The 17,529-nt window shown below is 39.8% G+C and overlaps 1 protein-coding gene across 2 annotated transcripts in view; it reads right to left on the bottom strand.

Moving 5' to 3' along the window:
* Positions 1-17,253, bottom strand: part of gramd4a (GRAM domain containing 4a) — a 41,027-nt gene extending 23,774 nt beyond the window's left edge. Inside the window, exons 1-4 of one of the 2 annotated variants that reach the window (XM_088003496.1) lie at positions 16,823-17,253; positions 14,977-15,028; positions 7,082-7,295; positions 3,344-3,464 (exon numbers count right to left, since the gene is read on the bottom strand). In XM_088003496.1, coding sequence (XP_087859622.1) covers positions 3,344-3,464; positions 7,082-7,246 — 286 coding nt within the window. In that variant the 5' untranslated portion in view covers positions 7,247-7,295; positions 14,977-15,028; positions 16,823-17,253. The remainder of the gene's footprint in view (positions 1-3,343; positions 3,465-7,081; positions 7,296-14,976; positions 15,029-16,822) is intronic. The other variant, XM_088003495.1, reaches the window with a different exon arrangement.
* Between the last annotated feature and the right edge of the window lie 276 nt (positions 17,254-17,529).

Raw genomic sequence — 17,529 nt, 5'->3', positions numbered from 1 at the left:
ACAATATCACGACGCAGGTAGAAATAGACAACATGGCCGCAGGGCTGGACGTACTGGGCTCCACTAGGTGGCGAGTCCGATTACGTCACCCAGAGACAGGAAACGAGATGAAGACAAATGGATAACTGGGAAATACGAGCGGGATGGAGAAGATGGAGTCCGAATGAGTAACATCATCTCTGCTCCAGTATTTTTTTCGGTTGCAGTCATTGCGTTTCTTTCAAACATGTGACGAGAGGGAAATGAAAGGAGAACGATTTAACTCAAAGAGAATGTGGATGAATGAGGATAAAAGGCAAAGGAAAGTTGGAGGTTTTATTTAACAGATGAGAGCGAGAGAGAGAAAGTTCAGGGTAAAAAAAAATAAATAAATAAAAACCAGGAAGAGCTCATGTAGCAGTGCAACAATGAAGCTGGACTTTTTAGCTCTCTAAGAGGCTTTAGAAGAGAGGACATGGCCTGAGGTATTCCCCATCACACACACATATACACACACACACACACACTCCCTCTGCATCTCTTTCCATCTCCATTAGATATACAGGAACACAGGGAAAGTGTGTGTACGTGGGCGGGGACGGTTCACGGTCCATTACACACCGCAGGACAACTCTTACTGGACAGCACAGAGAGCTCACTGTAATCATCGTCCAGATTTGTTCTCAACTGAGGAATGATGTAACGGTGATTCCCAAAGATTGTCGCTTAGTGTTAGGAATACAAGCTTTTAATTCAACTGGATGGAGAGAGGAAAAAAAAAACAGTTAGCTGTGATTATTTAATATGTCTAAGCGCTGGCTTCATAACAAAAGGCTTTTTCCGCCAGACGTCACAGAGCTGGTGTGCTGTCAGCTGCTGCGCTGAATGCAAATCTCATGCACTCAAAATGAAACTAAAAATAGACCGGCAGCAGCGCAGTAATTATGCAAAGACAACCTCAAACTCTACAAATATTGAATAATAATAAAAACAAACTGGAGTAGTTTGACCGGAATATGGTTTGTGTCCATAAAAATAAAAAAAATTAAAAATGGGCACAACAGAGAAACCTACATGTGAGGCTTGAATCACGTAAAACAAAATCTGATTATGGCACAATTCATAATGGAACCACACAGAAAGCGGAATAGAAATTTGACACAAACCTTTGAAATGCATCCACTAACTAGCTTAGAGCGATTAAACAATGTTAGCATCAGACATTTCTAGTGAACAATGTTGGACTTTATGGCGGAATATAAGGCCAAGCTAAAAAAAAAAAGAGAGTAAAGTCAAAATAATACCAGAATAAAGTTGTAGTACAAGAATACTCATAACACTAACACTTTATTGTTGTAGTTTATGAATTTACTCTCGTAATTTAGTTGGTTTTTTTTCTTAGCATAGCCCTAACAATCCATCGTGCATTTTAAAGTCCTGCTATTGATGATAATCTGATGCTAAATACTTAATAGATTATGTAAATAAGTATTTCTTTATTTGTAAAACCATAAAAGTAAAACTTCACAAGATGATAAACATTCCTCAATTTACAAGAGTGGTAACATTATTTTTTTCATGTTGCAGTTCTCATAATATGACTTTACTCTCTTAATACGACTTGATCCTGATATAATTTCAACTTTATTCTGGCATTATTAAAACTTTATTCTCAAACAACTATTCTGGTAATTTTATGACTTTAATCTTGTAATACTCCTTGTAAGACCTCATACAGACTTCAGTTTCTCCAGACCACCGACATCTTTCCATAGTTTTTTAATTAAGACTGATTGATAGATTATGCTTGGGGTCACAAAGTGCGTTCCTGCTTGATAGCATCGCAAAATCTCCAACAATTGAATGTAGAATGGGTAAACTGATTAACCTCGGCCCAGCAGCTGCCTACTTCCAGAATAATTCAAGGTTGCCAACACACAACGACCAAAACAGGATGTTGGAGTCCGACCGAGCATCAGATTACGCTGCCGTGGAAGCTCATTTGACATCTTGCGCTCATTTGTTAGCACATCGCAGGGCTGAACAAAGGTTGGGACTGATGGCAAGCATTACAGAGCGCTGTGACATTGAGTCCTAGTTGTTAAACTTGAAGAAGTGCGAACAATGTGGCTGTTAAACCACAAAGCACATCACAAGATGCTTCCACTTTAAAGCAGACAGAAAGGCATTTATCTGGCTGATGCCGACAAAAACCCGTTCACACGTGCTCATTGTCACACTGCTTTGATTTTAGAGAAGTGAGGAACTGGTAATGTCAGCAAGACTTCTGGAGCCGAGACGTTCATGCAAATGGAGTCGGCTTCCTGCTGCGGTTTACATAAGACACCTGGACAAGAGGCTCCGTCCTGCTTTAGCCAGCAGGGACCACAAGTCATAAGCCTGGAGACGTATGCACAGAGAAGCCGGGCTCAAACTATTAATCAGAATGATTCAGTTATTCAAATAATCGTCAACTAATTTAGTAATCAATTAATCGCTAACCAGACTCAAAAAAGGATATTCACTGAAAAAAAAAACAAGCATTTATTGCTGTATTAAAGCTAATAATACAATGTATAAACACATTTTGCAATTAAGATGAAAACATGTTTGTAAATATGTTTTACCAGAAACTCCTCAAGTGTCAAAGTTTTAGCTCCACCTGGTTCAATATCGGTAAAAGAATGATATGCTATTGCATTTTAAGCACTAAAATGTTTATTTTCTTAATTACAACAGGAAATGAATTATTTATTTATTTGCATCTTTTAATGCTGCAATATGCAAGTTCTACAAAAAAAATTTTTTTTTCCATATTTGCCAAAACTGTCACCATATTGTGACCATATGAGACGGGCAGCCTGGTGCTCTCAATCAATGCTGCTCTGTGCTAATGCTAGAGAAACAACTCACTGTTACAAGAAAACCATTCATCCGCCATAATCAGTGGCTATGCTAACTAGCATTAGCATTTATGGCAGGTTATGTTGTGGTGAACCAGCTGCAGCGTAGCAGAGAGCAAGGTATATGGGGTGAGCATGTGAATGATTGACAGCGCTAAGACACTCCTCCTAGCTCTGATTGGTTGTTTCTGACAGAGTTGTGCATTTCTGTAGTTAGTACTGAAAGCCCTGACAGAAGGCAGAGGAGCTTGATTTGTCTCATACTGTCACAATAAAAACATTTTTGTAAAAGTTACACGCTGCAGCTATATTTCTAAATATTTCATAAAAACACTTCAGTGATTAAATGAAAAATTTGTAGAATGTGACAATTTCTTTAAATTGAATTAAACGCCAGAATAAATCGACAGAATAATCAATTAGTTGCAGCCCTATACGTGTGTGCATGTGTGTGTACTCACGTAGGAAATGTTTCTCCAATAAGGCAATTTCCAAGTGACCTTTGACTTCGCTGAGGCGTTCCGACTCCGACCTCTGGAAGTCCTGAACGGCAGCTGCCATGGTGGGAGACCCTGAACCAGCCTGCGCATGTACACACACACAAACACACACAGTCAAAGACAAGTAAAATCTAAAACACGTTAGCACTTAGACAGGAAAAGCCTACATGATCCGACATACACACACAGATCATCACAGAGCTATGACTCACACCAATGTTTCCTCTCCAAGTTTAGGACCAGCAGGAGCAAGGAAGGCAGGGAGGAAGAGGAGAATCCCCCGCTTTCCCCCCACGACTATTGCACTGATGACTCAAACCGTTTTCAACCCTGACACACACAAACACACACAACAAGCAGGCAAGGTGGAAGCAGTGAACGGCAGAGAGAGCTGGGAGAACGGGTGATGCAAGGAGCAGGGAGATGACTGTGCTAGTGGAGGATGAGCACTGCAGGTTGAGCATCTACAGCGAGGGTCCTTTAAGACTTCTGCCAAACACACACACACACACACACACACACACACGTACATGCTGCAGCAGCAGCTTATAGCCGACTGCAGCCGGAACGGTTTGAGTGGTTTTCCCCGCTTAGATGCACTGCAACGTCTCAAACTGATAAAAATGAGGCGTAGAAGGGAAGAGGCAGCATGGAAAAGAAAGATGACTCTCAGGTTAAGGATGGATCCAGCGCCCTTAAATAAAGAAGCACTTGAAGGAAATCAAACAAGAGCGTCTTCAGTAATCGTAGGGTGTGAGACTTAAATGAAAGAGGAGGGTGAAAACATGGAGGAGGCTGAGGGAGAGGAGAAGGAAGCTCTGCTGCATTATCGGCTCGGATTTTGCCGGTCTCTGCGTCATGACGACGATATCCACAGATGGTAAACAAACACACCTGCAGGATGTTTGATGCCATCAGATCTCCCCACCAACTGGGTAGCACAAGTAGGTCGAGCGCTGCCGACGTCACAACTAATGATCATCGGCGGGTCAATTATTGCCTATCCGCTCTTCCTCAGTGATGGAGGCTGAAATTAGCCTGACAGGACCGTCATCTATCCTTCGTTTGATACGATGGGACACATTTGTATATAAGCATGGACTACTGCTGAAAAACTGACATGCACCACTTAAAATAATACCCAGTGAAACAGAGATCAATATTTTAAATTGTGTTGTAGTAAAATCTCTAGTTTTCAAACGCAAAATGATTTGGAAAATCTTGAAGACACCCCAGATTATTCCTATAAACATTTCCAGAGGCCAGTCAGGGGGGAACCGGAAGAATCGGCTTTGAATTCAGGACACTCCGAGGTTTCTCTGATTTACTCTCGTCCCGTCTCTGACAGGATGAGAGTGGGAGTGAGATGCGTCGAGGAGCAGATTTAATCCACTTCCAATCCTGCTCCGAAGGCATGTCCTGTTTACTGAACAGCTCTCCCAGCATCCACACAGCCGGATCTTCAACGTGAATGTTGCCACCGCGACCAGGATGAGGGAATATCCCCAACAAGAACAACCACCTTCTTCTGGATCACATGGTTGCCATACAGACTGAGAGAACATGTCCTACTTTATGGCAGAAAATGCCCTCTGGAATCTCAAGATTCTTTACATACAGTTTCTTCTTTGGCGTGCATTTCAAATCTGCAGCTCTTTCAGGGTTTCCACCAGCTTATTATAAGCCTGGCGGGCCACCAGGCTAAGCATTGTTTGTTTGTTTGTTTGTTTGTTTATTAGAGGGTTTCCTGTACAACAGCAACTGTCGTAGCAAAGACAGGTTCAAGAGTCTCTGGTGAAATGGTTGGAAGCAAGACATCAACATAGTATGGTCAGTACATGAACACATAGGGAGACTGAGGTCAGGTGTCACTGGAACGCCATAACCACTGCACTAACAACTTTAACAAAGTGACAAGTCACTGATAAAGGACAAAAAGAATTTTGGACACTTTAATTAGGATGAAACAACTCCAGTGCAAAAAAACTGTAATTGCATTCAGGCCTGGTCAGAATATGCGAGTCTTCGTTTTAGGTCTGGACGTTGTTGGGGTCATTTCAACCTATGAACTTCTCTTGATTCCATCATGACATTGTAACTCTTAGAGGTTTAGGTATTTTTCCTTGCTAGAGGGTGAACTAGTCCTTTGCAGCCTCACTCAGCTTTATTCCAGGATAGCTCTTTATTCATATCAGCTTCCATGAACTACATCTCTCATGGCAAACTGCAGATGGGATTTCTTCTTTCCACTCTTCTTGATTGCTTCTCTGATTAATGTCTACCCAACCCTGTCAGTCAGTTTCAGCTGACGGCAAAGTCTTGATAGATCTATTAACTAATTAGGTGACTTCTAAAGGCAACTGATTGCACTTATTTGGAAATACGAACACAGGCATTTTCCGGCTACATTATCCCATTCTAGCAGATAAAAACCAAAAACAACACGGTACAGTTTGTACTATGAATGTTTTATTCCTTAATTAACCAGTATAATTATTCTAAATCAAGCCTAATGTGATCATTGAAGTCACAGCAGTAAGTCCATTAGTCAAAGTGGGTGAGCTTCCATGTACACCACCTAAACAAGTCCGTCATAAAATACACACACTTGATTCTTCCCAGAACCATGCGGTGTAGATGGAGTTGTAAACCCTGAGGCATGTTTTAGTAAAATGACATGTATGTTTGATTGCGTGTGTCCCGGCAGAGTTGAGAGTCAGCTTCGTCTATTTTGGGGTGTAGAGAGTGACTCATCACTGCTCTGATGTGGGCGATGTCTTCCTGGTTGGCTGGTGCTTATAAAGGCAAATATTACTGCACATCTAGACACAAAAAAATCACTAGGTGACAGGCTCAGAGGTAGATATGAAAACACAGGAAAGTGGAGGGAAAATTAGAAAATTTAAGTTTTTTATTTTTCCCTTTTCAGATTAAAACATTTCAGAAACTTTTCTGTCCCTTCAGTGAACTAAAATTTTCAGGCCAGTATTCCATATGAGGCTCATTTGAAATTAAAGTGAAGCATTTCAAAAGGAGGACTCCGATCCACTAGGCTTCCAGTGAGCAAGTGATAAAAAAAACAAAGTACTTTCAATTTGAACATCTTTCTATCTGTGCAAGGACACGATGACGACAATGTTGGTAATTTTAGTCGCCAGCAGGGACAGTTTCTTCCACCCACCTAGATGCAAGAGAGGACAACCAGGAGTTCAAACCTCTGACGTCAAATTCAAGTCATTCAAGTCTCCATGCCTCCTTCGCCCCTTTTTTCTAGTTTAATCTCATCTCTTATATTTTCCATCCCCTTCCTGCTTTCTGATATCTCCTCATCTCACGGCTGCTCCTCCTATTTCCTCTGCTCACATACTGACAAGCAGATTGCCATCTTGGTGTCATGTCCACCATTAATCCTGACCACATTCATCTCTCTTTTTCTGCTTTAATTATGACGACCTCTTTTCTTCGTCCTCGTTTCATTCTCATGTTAGTTCTTCATCTCTGAGGGACAGAAACAACATCCCTCGGGTGAAAGAGCATATTTTTCCTCTGGAGAGGAAATGCTCCATTATAAAGGATAGAAGCTTTGCTCCCATGGGTTGTAATAAAAGCAGCATTTCTTTTGACTCCAGCCAGCTAAATAAAAAAAAGCAAACTATTGCATAACGTTTTATCATATAAAGATGAGAAACAGCCACTCACAGGGTCTCGCAGGACGTCCTCCGTGTCCCGCGGAGCCGCTCGGGGCTTCGGCGGCACGTCATCGTTACATTCGGTGTCGGAGGCAGGTGGCGACTCGCCCAGATCCGGGAAGTCGTCTCTCGACCTGGGACCTCGGAAGCGGATCTTGTCCAGGCGCTTTAGCATGGTCAACACCGCGCACCTGGGCTTTACCTTAACATGGCGGACGGCAACCCTGTGGGTACACAAAACGGAGGGAAGCAGACTGTTAATGATCCTATTTTGTTTTGTTGCACTTGTGAAGCACATCGCTGCTGGGTTACAGTAGCCAATCAGCAGTTTGATACTAAACAGACAACATGATAAAAGGAAAAAAACACAATGAAAGAATTATTGCCCGACTGAAGGAGGGCTTAGTAGTCCCACTAGTGCTGGTCAATATGGCTCAGAAATAAAATCAGATTTTTTCACCCCAGATTTGATTTTAAAATCTTTTTTTTTCTCTTGGTTTCTTTATAAAAAAGAAATTACAAATGAAATAGTTTTAAAAATTGGCTTTTATTTCAATCATCCCTGCAGATGTACCAGAAAGGAAATGCAGGAATATAGTCACAAAACTAGTAGAATAAAGACGCAGTTTAACCAGAAGAATGTCTTAAAATTACCAGAAAAAAACAAAACACAGACACATTGTTGTAGAGTTTATCTGAATTCAAAGACCAAATAAACAGGAGATGTAAAAAAGCTCCCTGATGAAAAAAAACTAAACAAAACAAAAAGATTTTCCAAAAATGTAATTCTGAAAAACCAAAAATTTAATTGGTAAAATTGTTTAATCGCAAAGCTCTTATTAGCACCCTTTGAACATTTGGGGATTTTTTTCACATGACAACCAAAATCGTCAAATGTCTTGGCATTTCATCAACACAATAGTGCATCATTTGTAAGTGGAAAGATATCGATACAGGGTTAGTCAAGAGTATTATTTTCCCCTCAACTCCAACAACATGTTCTTCTACAGAAAACGCATTATAGGCCCCCAATCAAACCAACTCCACCAGGTGTGGAAAAACCTTACACTACGTTGATAGTCTATTAATTAAAAATACATTAAAGTTTGGGGTTAGTACTGTCCCAGAAACCATAATCACTGCAACCCTACAAATGCCAGCAGTTCACAGTGAGCAGCACTGCCAACACTTTGAAACCCTTTTCACCTTTACCAAAAAGGTCCAACGGGGTGACGTAGTGAACGCTGTAACCTTTAATGCTCTTTCGGTTTTAATCTCGTCCCTGTGGGGTTGGTTTCCCCCTTTAGCCCAGACAGAAACATGGGATGATTACATCTCGTTTCTCTTCTGGCTGCAGCGGATTTTATGACCTCAGATTGATTTAGCTTCCAAAAGTAAAGCCTTGGCCAAAACGCTGTGCTGGTGTCAGGAGCCTGATGACACGATGAAGCTCACAGAGACCGCGCAGGTAACTTTTAGATTACAGAAGACAATTGTGCTTTCAAACATATTGTAAATGTGGCAATATGATGATGCAAATCAAATGTAGGTTTTCTTTAGTGAGACTTTACAGCTCTACGACGCTTTCCCAGATATGAGCAGCCGTCCAAACATCCACGTTGTTTACCTAATGCTGGGATTTGTCGATTTGGTGACGGATTAGGAGTTGCTCTTTGTATAATCCTTTAAGATTACTTAATCTGCTTGATTGAGGACTGTCACACAACAAGATGACAAAGCTGTATCTGAAGAAAAGTTCTGGAGTGAGAATAATGCTACCTTCAAAACAGAAATTACTAAATAGTTTAACCAAATTAGTAGGACTGAAAACTTTTTCTATTGAGAACAATTGAAATGATTTGAAGACCTGAGCAATGAAACCGTTTTAAGAAGCAGAATAAAAAACTAAAAAATGCAGTACTTTTAAAGATGACATGAATTCTTAGTCAAGTTCTGAATATTTATGTTGCACAGGAACTTTTTACAAATAACTTTCCAATAGCTATGAGAAAGAAATCAATAGAAACCGGAGGTGTGCCGAGAGCCATTTCCTTCATCAATATCCTTTCTATATATGCTTTTTGGTTGTTGTTTTTTTTACCTCTATGAATCCCCACAGGTTTTTGTTTTGACTCTGATTGATCTCCCACTTCTACAATCTTGGTCCGTTGCCAATTACAGTACTTATGACTAAAAGCAGTACCACAATGATTAATCCACTGCTACTCTGTTCTGTTTCTAATTTATGTGCAGAGGAGCCAAGGCAAAAATGTTAGTTCAATACTCGATAGGAAAATTAAAAGAAAAAGAATCATTAAATGTAGAATTGATGTCATAAAACAAAGAACTGGGCATGTTTACAGAGGGTTACATTTGTAGTCTCATCTAACTGGCTTGTTCTAGGGCAGTTGGCTGAAGTATTTGAAATATATGGACAGATATGAGGAATTTATTGCCAAATGAGAGTCTTTTCAGAGCACAACCTCCTAAATAACCAGATTTCATATTATATTTAAGGAAGTGGGCATTGAATCCAAGTAATGACATTGGCCATTTGGGTGGATGCCCACTGCCTTTAATATCTAGAGATAAATTGGAGTCATAAAAAAAAAAAAAAAAAAAAAAAAAAAAATTAAAAAAGTTGAAGCTCAAAAACAATTCTGAAACTGAAGATTTGAATCTGAAAAACTATTTTGAAACTGAAGAAAAAGGTCAAAACTACTTTTCAGATTCAAAGTTATTCTCACTTTCAAAGAAATCCTTTTATTTAAAATACTTGTGGCCCAAATTTAGTTTCATAAATGCACACTAAATAAGCTGAAAATTAGTTTTTAAGTTTATTATTAAACAGGGACAACACGCCAAAAAATAACAAAAACACCTTAACCTAGTTTCCAGTTGTAGTTCCTGAACAGGTTAGCTAATAGTTTAAAATCATACAAGTTACATTTCACAGATTTCAGATTTGAATTTCAATGCCGACACGACCTCTGCACACAGCGACACTGTACGAGGAGAAAAAAAAAAATGTGGGAAGAGGTTTCTATTCGACAATTTTTCACACAAATATTAAGTTTCCGTGCACCACCCACGTGTATGCAGAAATTACAGATGACTGGCGGGTTTGTGTTTCCTTTATAGGGGGCTGAGTGGAAAGAGCGAGTGTCGGGTTAAGAAAGGCTCTCCAGCGGTTGTTAGGACACCTGTCAAAATTAAACACGTTCCCATGATAACATTCGACTCTTTCCATCACTAAATCAGCTCTGGCTACCTGTACTCAAGTAAACGAATAAAAAAATAAAAAAAAGACTTAAATTAAAAAGTAGTTTAACTGAAATATATTAAAATGCACCATTTATTCCTTTAGAGAATGACGCATGTTTTCCACTCCCTCCTTTCCTTCAGGCCGCCTCCCGCTCATTTATTTATTTTCTTTTCAGACATTTGTTCCGTGCTCCAGAACCATATCCCAAACAGAAGGCATGAATAGAAGTAAGGAGAGGACAGGAGTAGGAGGAGGAGGAAGAAGAAGAGTGGGTCTCTGCTCAAGGTCTGATCACTCTGAATGCGAGCAAATAAACAGCCCCCATGAGTCATTTGCTTCACTAAGTGCAAACACACAAACCTTTTCCAAACACCTTCACTTCATCGTAAGTCGCTGCCACTTACACAGAAATGATGACGTGCTTAGAAAATATACCAACAAATGAGCACATCAAAACAAAAACGGGAAAAAAAAACAAAAAACAAGTGTGAGCTGGTAATGTTTGCATCTGTGATCATTAGTCGGGGTTGAATAGCGGTACAAGCTCCCTCTGCATCACTGATACAAGCTTAATGTCCTGTAGCACAGTGGAGATGTGCGAGTGTCTGAGTAATCTTCTGGCAATAAACCCTGAAGCTTGAGGTTACTCTTGGTCACAGTCGCTACTACAGCCGATCGCGAGACGGTCACTGAGCCCTGGCCTGCTGACCCGCGATTAATGCTTCTTAGTTGTAGTTTTAGCAAAAATGTTTACAGTCGGTGCAGGAATCTCAGAAAAACTTTCGAAACTGGTGTAAGTTTATGTAGGTGTCGTTAAAGTGTTGTATGTTTACTACAAATGCAGAGGGATTTTGGTAAATGAAGCTCGAGTTGAAAGTTAGACTGAGGGAGGAGGAGTCTTGCTGCTACGCCGTAACAAACTAGACGTTAAAAAGAGCTATAAGGCTATGGACCCCTATGGTTTAACGGATCAATACTCGCGGATGAAAAATCGATACTTTACAAGGGCGGAAAATATCGATATATCGCCTAATCGATTTATTTATACAGCCCTAGAAATCAGTCGACAAATATTTTATCAATGTCCAAAATGTACCAAGAAATTTCCATAAAAGACAGAGAGGGTATAAGTAGAGCTGTCTTAGATTGTGATGTAAATGGAAAGAAAATGTACATCCACGACTTCCATCCACGAATATTTTAATGTTAGTATATTTTAATTAAATATACCAACTAAATGTTTGTGCACTACATCATTTTTGAAGGTAACAAAGACTAACGCGAACAGTCATTCTGGAACATTTTAAAGATTCCAATCCTTTGTGGTTGCTCTAAACGGAGACATTTGTTGCTTTTAGCATTGATAACCCACTCCGTTCACCGTGGAAAGAAACTTAGTTTTGAAATGAAGAAATTACGTGGATAACCTTTGTATATGTGGTAAAAGTGTTCATTTCCATACAATACAGTATATTAAATAAAATAAAACTTCAGCTCCACCCCCACTAACATGAAGCCAAGATTACATTTTCGGCTCTACATCCATCTCAGGAGTGGCACCAATGCATTTTTTATGAGACCCATTATATCCACAGCCTCATTCTGCAGCTCATAAGAGAATGGACACTTTTCCTTTGGCTTACCATTTCTAAATAATGTCATTATTATATAAAGATGACTTTTACTGCTTTGTGGCCTCAGTTGATTACTTCTACACCACTTCCCAAAAATAACCAATCTCCTTTAAATTTTTCAACATTTAAAACATGAAATTTCTTGTAGTTCAAGACAAAAATAATTTGCATTTTTTTCCCAGCTGGATATCTACATTAAACTTCAGAGCAAAGCATTTTCACGTGTTAGACAAAATGAGAAAAAGCTCAGAGTAAGAATAATTTTTCTTGCATAAAAAAAAAAGATATAATGCTACATTCAACCATAATATCCCTGTTGTCATGGTTATCGATCAACTCCGCATGCAGGAGAAAAAGTGAAAGTAAAGCCAGTGAACCAGAGGATTTCTGTGAAAGTGGGTGTTTTCCAGGACATTAGGCACTCATCTATAATAAGTGCCTGTTGATCAAAATGCCACATTGTAGCGTTTCTGCTCTGCTAAATGACACAGTTTCCACTTCCAGATATCAACTTATGTCATCATACCAATCATTTTTCGTCTTCGAAAAATGATTGGTATGAGACGGCAGGTATGAGACGGCGGGTCTCTAAACGGTACAGGCAGTGTCACATTAAGACACTCGTCTGTGGAACCGCGCTCAACTTTTGCCCGGTTTCATAAGACACTCAGGCACACAGAGGGATTAGCATGACCTTTAAATACCTCAGCTGCCAGCATGGACATGAAATGTTGTTTGATTCACTTATAATAATAATACAAAAAAGATAGAAAGCTGTAACAGATGGTCAGAGGGAGAAATAAAACTGCTGCTGTCACACTGATTAATAACTGAGATAAAGTATGCTGCTTGTGGGAGAGCACAGACATGAAGCAAGTGATATTCTGTCATGTCGAATCAAAAGTGTCAAAACGTGATTGAAATTGCACAAAAGTTTGCTTTTGAAAGTTCCCTCTACACATTTTTTGTGTTAAATCTCAAGTTTGTAAAGCGCATTTCAGCAGCAAGGCACCTCAAAGTGTTAAAATAACACCATAAAAAACACAATTGATCATTTAAATTGATAATTTACAGCAAATGATCAAACAAGCATTATATATTTTTGGAGAAGCATATAACAAGGCTATGTATTTTAGTGCTAGGAAAAACAACATTTTAAAGTCTATTCTCTGCTGTGATGTCCTCCATTTTCCTGGCTTTAGTAAGAATAAGAGTGCAACATTTCCAAACTTTCCAGAGTTCTCCGAACTGTAACTATTTAAAAAAAAAAAACAAGTTCAATATAATTTTACGGACAGACAGATTGTTAAAATGATCAACAGATGGACAGAAAATCTAAATAATTGACAGAAATGGACAGCTTGATGAATGGACAGAAAACTGAATGAGGGGACAAAACACATGGAGGAACAATTTGATGGAGGGATGGACAGAAAGGTGAACAAATCGAGGGGTGCATTGATAACATTAATGAACAAAATTAATAAAATAAACTCCTGACCTACAATTATTGCCCCATCTTTTCCCCACATTTATGCAGACCTGGAACTCATATAAACTTTTCAGACTGTGTGAGAACCCTGGTTTTCATAAAAGGCATTAAGAGGTTGACCCAGGGTCATGAAGACGGGAAAAACTCATTCTGAACAAGATGAATACTTCAGCTTTCCTCCAATATGATAATGTAAGCCTCTGGGCAGAGCGTGCAGATGGCTGCTCAAACAGAAAACAGCTGGATATGAAGGCACATCCAGCCTGTCTTTTGTTTTCTTAAACCACTTTTCAATGTTCAGAGTTGCGTTCTCGTGCACAAGGAATGACATCACTCCAGCAGATCGCTGCATCGGTGCACAGGCAGGCAGAGGAGAGCTGCTGAAGTGGGAGCGACTCCCACACGGTCACGATAGTCGCCTGGATGGAATGTGATATTTCTCCTGCGGGGACAGGCAGAGGGAGACAGAAGGACAACAGACCGGTCCTTTCCAGTCCTGTCCTTGCTCTGCACACACAGCTTCACCCTGCTGCCATTATCTCACTGCGCTGTTACATAAACAATCAATAGATCCTCGCCAATCGGCCGATCTGGCCTCTCGTGAAACCAGTGATCGACTTAAATCAAAAAGTAATCAAATTTGAACTCTTGCGTAAGGCGACTCGGGGACAGAAGGTAAACACAGTAATGGGCGTTTAGTTTTCTTTTGACCTTACTGATCAGAAACTTCGCTTTGTGGTTTTAATGCCGGAGTAAACACAACATTGGACAATATGATAATGCCAACACTTCTTGTTTCATTCGTAATCCTGGTTCCTAGCAGTAGCTGTGTGACATAAACCTTGCAAAGCAGAGGCAACCACAGACGTACTGTCCGTTTACATAAACATGTGTGGCTCTGTTCCCCTCGCTCCACGTTTGCATAGGTTTTGTATATGAACGCAGTCTCCCTTTTCTTCCTGACCATTTTGTAGGAAGCGCACAGTGTTGGCTACCTTTAAAACTTTTTCCCTCACTGACAGCTCCGCTCCTGTAGCCTCAGCTGCCAACAACACTGGCCGTGTTTCCACTGACCATAAAATTGCACAAAATGTAATTTAAAAAATAAATTAACAGAAAACATTCATGTTTTTCGCTAAAAATATTTTTTTGCACAAGGATGAGGTGGTTTTGAGCTTTAAACAGGGTAGCCCCCCGCACACCTCCCCAAAAAAAAAACAAAACTTGCCAAGCCCGTTGCTCGGGGCGCTAGGACAGTCATTCAGCTGGCCGCCATGTTTTTGAGTTAAAAAATGTTTAAGTAAACATGTTTTGTAAAGAAATGTATTTTGCAAAACTGCAACAGAAGTACGTTTTTTTGCCTCACGCTGGTTTGTATTCAGCATTTATTTTTACTCCACTAGAGGGATCACAGTTCGAAAGTTTTGAATCAATAGCTCTTCTGTAAAAAATTGCTGTAGAGAATTTTCCCAAAAACGTTGCATGTATATGTAGCCAGTCCAAATATAACAGACCTGTTGCTCCAGCGGCTGAAAACGTCGACGTCTCCTCTGATGAGCGCTAGTTCTGTGTATGAAATATGAATATGTAAGTCTACATCTCCCACCATGTTGTTCTATCAACTTATCACGTGAAAAAGCTTTTCACGTGTGATTTCATTTGCATTTCTGATTTAATGGAAACAACACAATTTAAAAAATGGTTGTTTTTTTTCAGTAAAATATCAAAAAAGTTTTGCATAGATTTGTAATGGAAATGCAACTACTGACAAATAAGTTCCAGCTTCTGATACAAAAGGAACCTGCCAATAAATTGTGACGATAACAACTTTGCTAAAAACAGTCATTACTTAACACTTAAATATAATGAAAGGAAATCTTATTTTTCATCCACAGTGCAATACTGTAATTAACATACTTAAAATAACTTAAAATACTGTAATTATTTTAAGTTAAATAATTAATAACAACTTAAAATAATTTCAGTAATTATTTTAAGTTTGTTCTCAAATCTCCACTGAGAGCGAAAAGAATATAATTCCTGCTGGTTACAATTCACGTAGAATTCAAAGGTGTGAGTTACAAAAGGTATTTTCTGCCCTATTTTTACCTGTTTATTACAAAAAAAAGGGTCAACACTTCAGCACCTGCCAGTAAAAGGAAATTGCTTGCTCAACTGCTGCTTTGAATCACTAGAAAAGATCACACGCAATTAAGAGGCTTTTAAGTCCCATCTCTTCCATCTTTTCTCTAAATATAATCCACATGTTGGCCTGTTAATCACCTCGCTATTGTTAAGCCTGAGTAGATGTTTTATACATTTGTGTTTGTATGCGTTTCCTGAAAGGTTAGCTTCACAATGAGGTGGCAGGTGGCGTCGGATCAGGAGGATAATTGTGTAGGTCATGCAATATGAAATGCTACACTGGATATGATTTATATAAAGAGTAGGCGTTATGGGGAAACAAGAGTACAAGTGAAAAGATTGGCCGAACCACTTTGCTGTCTTTTATAGGTCTGCCTCTCTATGATCTTACAGCTTGAAAAAGGGTGCAAAGGTTTTAATTTTTTCTGAACTTAGCTACTGCTAACATCTGGCTATTTCCCCGTTATGTCTGATGAAAAGCATCTCTCCAGCATGATGCTGCCACCACAATGTTTCACACTGTATTCAAGGTGATTCTTCCACATGTTTTCAGAGCTCCCTGAATGGCATATAGGGAAAACTGGACTTCGTGGCTTTCCGTCAACCACACAGAACAGATGTATTTACACTGAAATTAAACACCACACAGGTGGCTTCCGAAATAAAAGAGTCAACAGGAATAATTAGCCACGTTGTGTCATTTTATCAATAAATTCCAATGAAGTTTGTAGCTGACAGAATGCTAAAGGAGTTCAAGGAGCAACAGTACTTTTGCCAGGAACTGTTTAAGTGACAGTATTGACTTTCACGTCGAGTGAAGGCTTAATACGCCATAGACCCCTGGACCTGTGCCTGGTGGACCCGTTAAGTAGTCCCTGGAGGGCTATGGCTAACGGCGTTAGCTAGTCCGATATACCTGCACTGTTTGGGAAGAAAGTCACATCTGTATTTTTGGCTGTTGAGGCGGCAAATGAACTAAACACGACTTTGAAGTTAGGCCCGAAGTTAACTGCTCACTGTTTTTATTGTCATTCGACTGAACAGGAGAATTGTTTTTAAATTTTGAAGACGCAGAAGAAGAGGCGATAACACAAACATTCGGATATAGTTGCATTTAAAAATAATATATATATATATATATATATTTTTTTTTTTTTTTTTTTTTTTAAGCAAACTGGCTGTAGTGTCGCAGAGAGGTAAAATATATTTCCTTACCCAGCACGTAAATCGTAGCAAAGTTTCATGAACACTGAGATTCCCTCCGGTTCTGCTTTTATCCTTCCGTACACCTGCTGCTGCTCCAAATTAGCGTCTGTCTCTCAGCCTCACGACGACGACTGCTTTCTAGGTCCCTCCATCCCTGCAATGTCCGCCGCGCTCTCCGTTCAGTACTGTCCAAACGATTGTATCCTCCTCAGCTTGTTGCGGTTAGACGGACAGGCTGGTCATTAAAACTGAAGAAATACTTCAATTTTTTCAAAAATACCAGTTGCGCCCTTCTCCTGCGCGGGGAGCACCGTTGAGACCCGCTGCTTACTGAGACAAGCCGTGCCCTACTCTTTCTGGTTGATATCACAGAAACAAGCGGGGAACTGGGCCGAGGAAATATCGTCAGTGCCGTTTTCTTAAAGGGGCCGCAGCTTATTTACGGGCGCTTCGGAGACGACAGGATGTGAGCAGCGTTAGCTCTCTTTAGCACCACCTTGTGGTCGCTATTGTCATTTTCCTCAATCATAAAACAGGTGGTTAAGCAGAGGACTGCGATTAAACACTCGAAAGTCATTTTAAAAAAGCACGTAATTACTATGATGATTATCCCAGGATATGTTTTTGGTAGCAGGTCCCTTTTTAGTCTTCGGGAATCCATATTTACGTATTTACAGCATTAAATACATAAAGAACCGTATTTTTAATAATTTGGC

This window comes from Poecilia mexicana, unplaced genomic scaffold, assembly GCF_051168715.1.
Source record: "Poecilia mexicana isolate PSO_F unplaced genomic scaffold, ASM5116871v1 scaffold_23, whole genome shotgun sequence".
NCBI lineage: Eukaryota > Metazoa > Chordata > Actinopteri > Cyprinodontiformes > Poeciliidae > Poecilia > Poecilia mexicana.
This window is presented reverse-complemented; position numbering and strand designations above follow the sequence as displayed.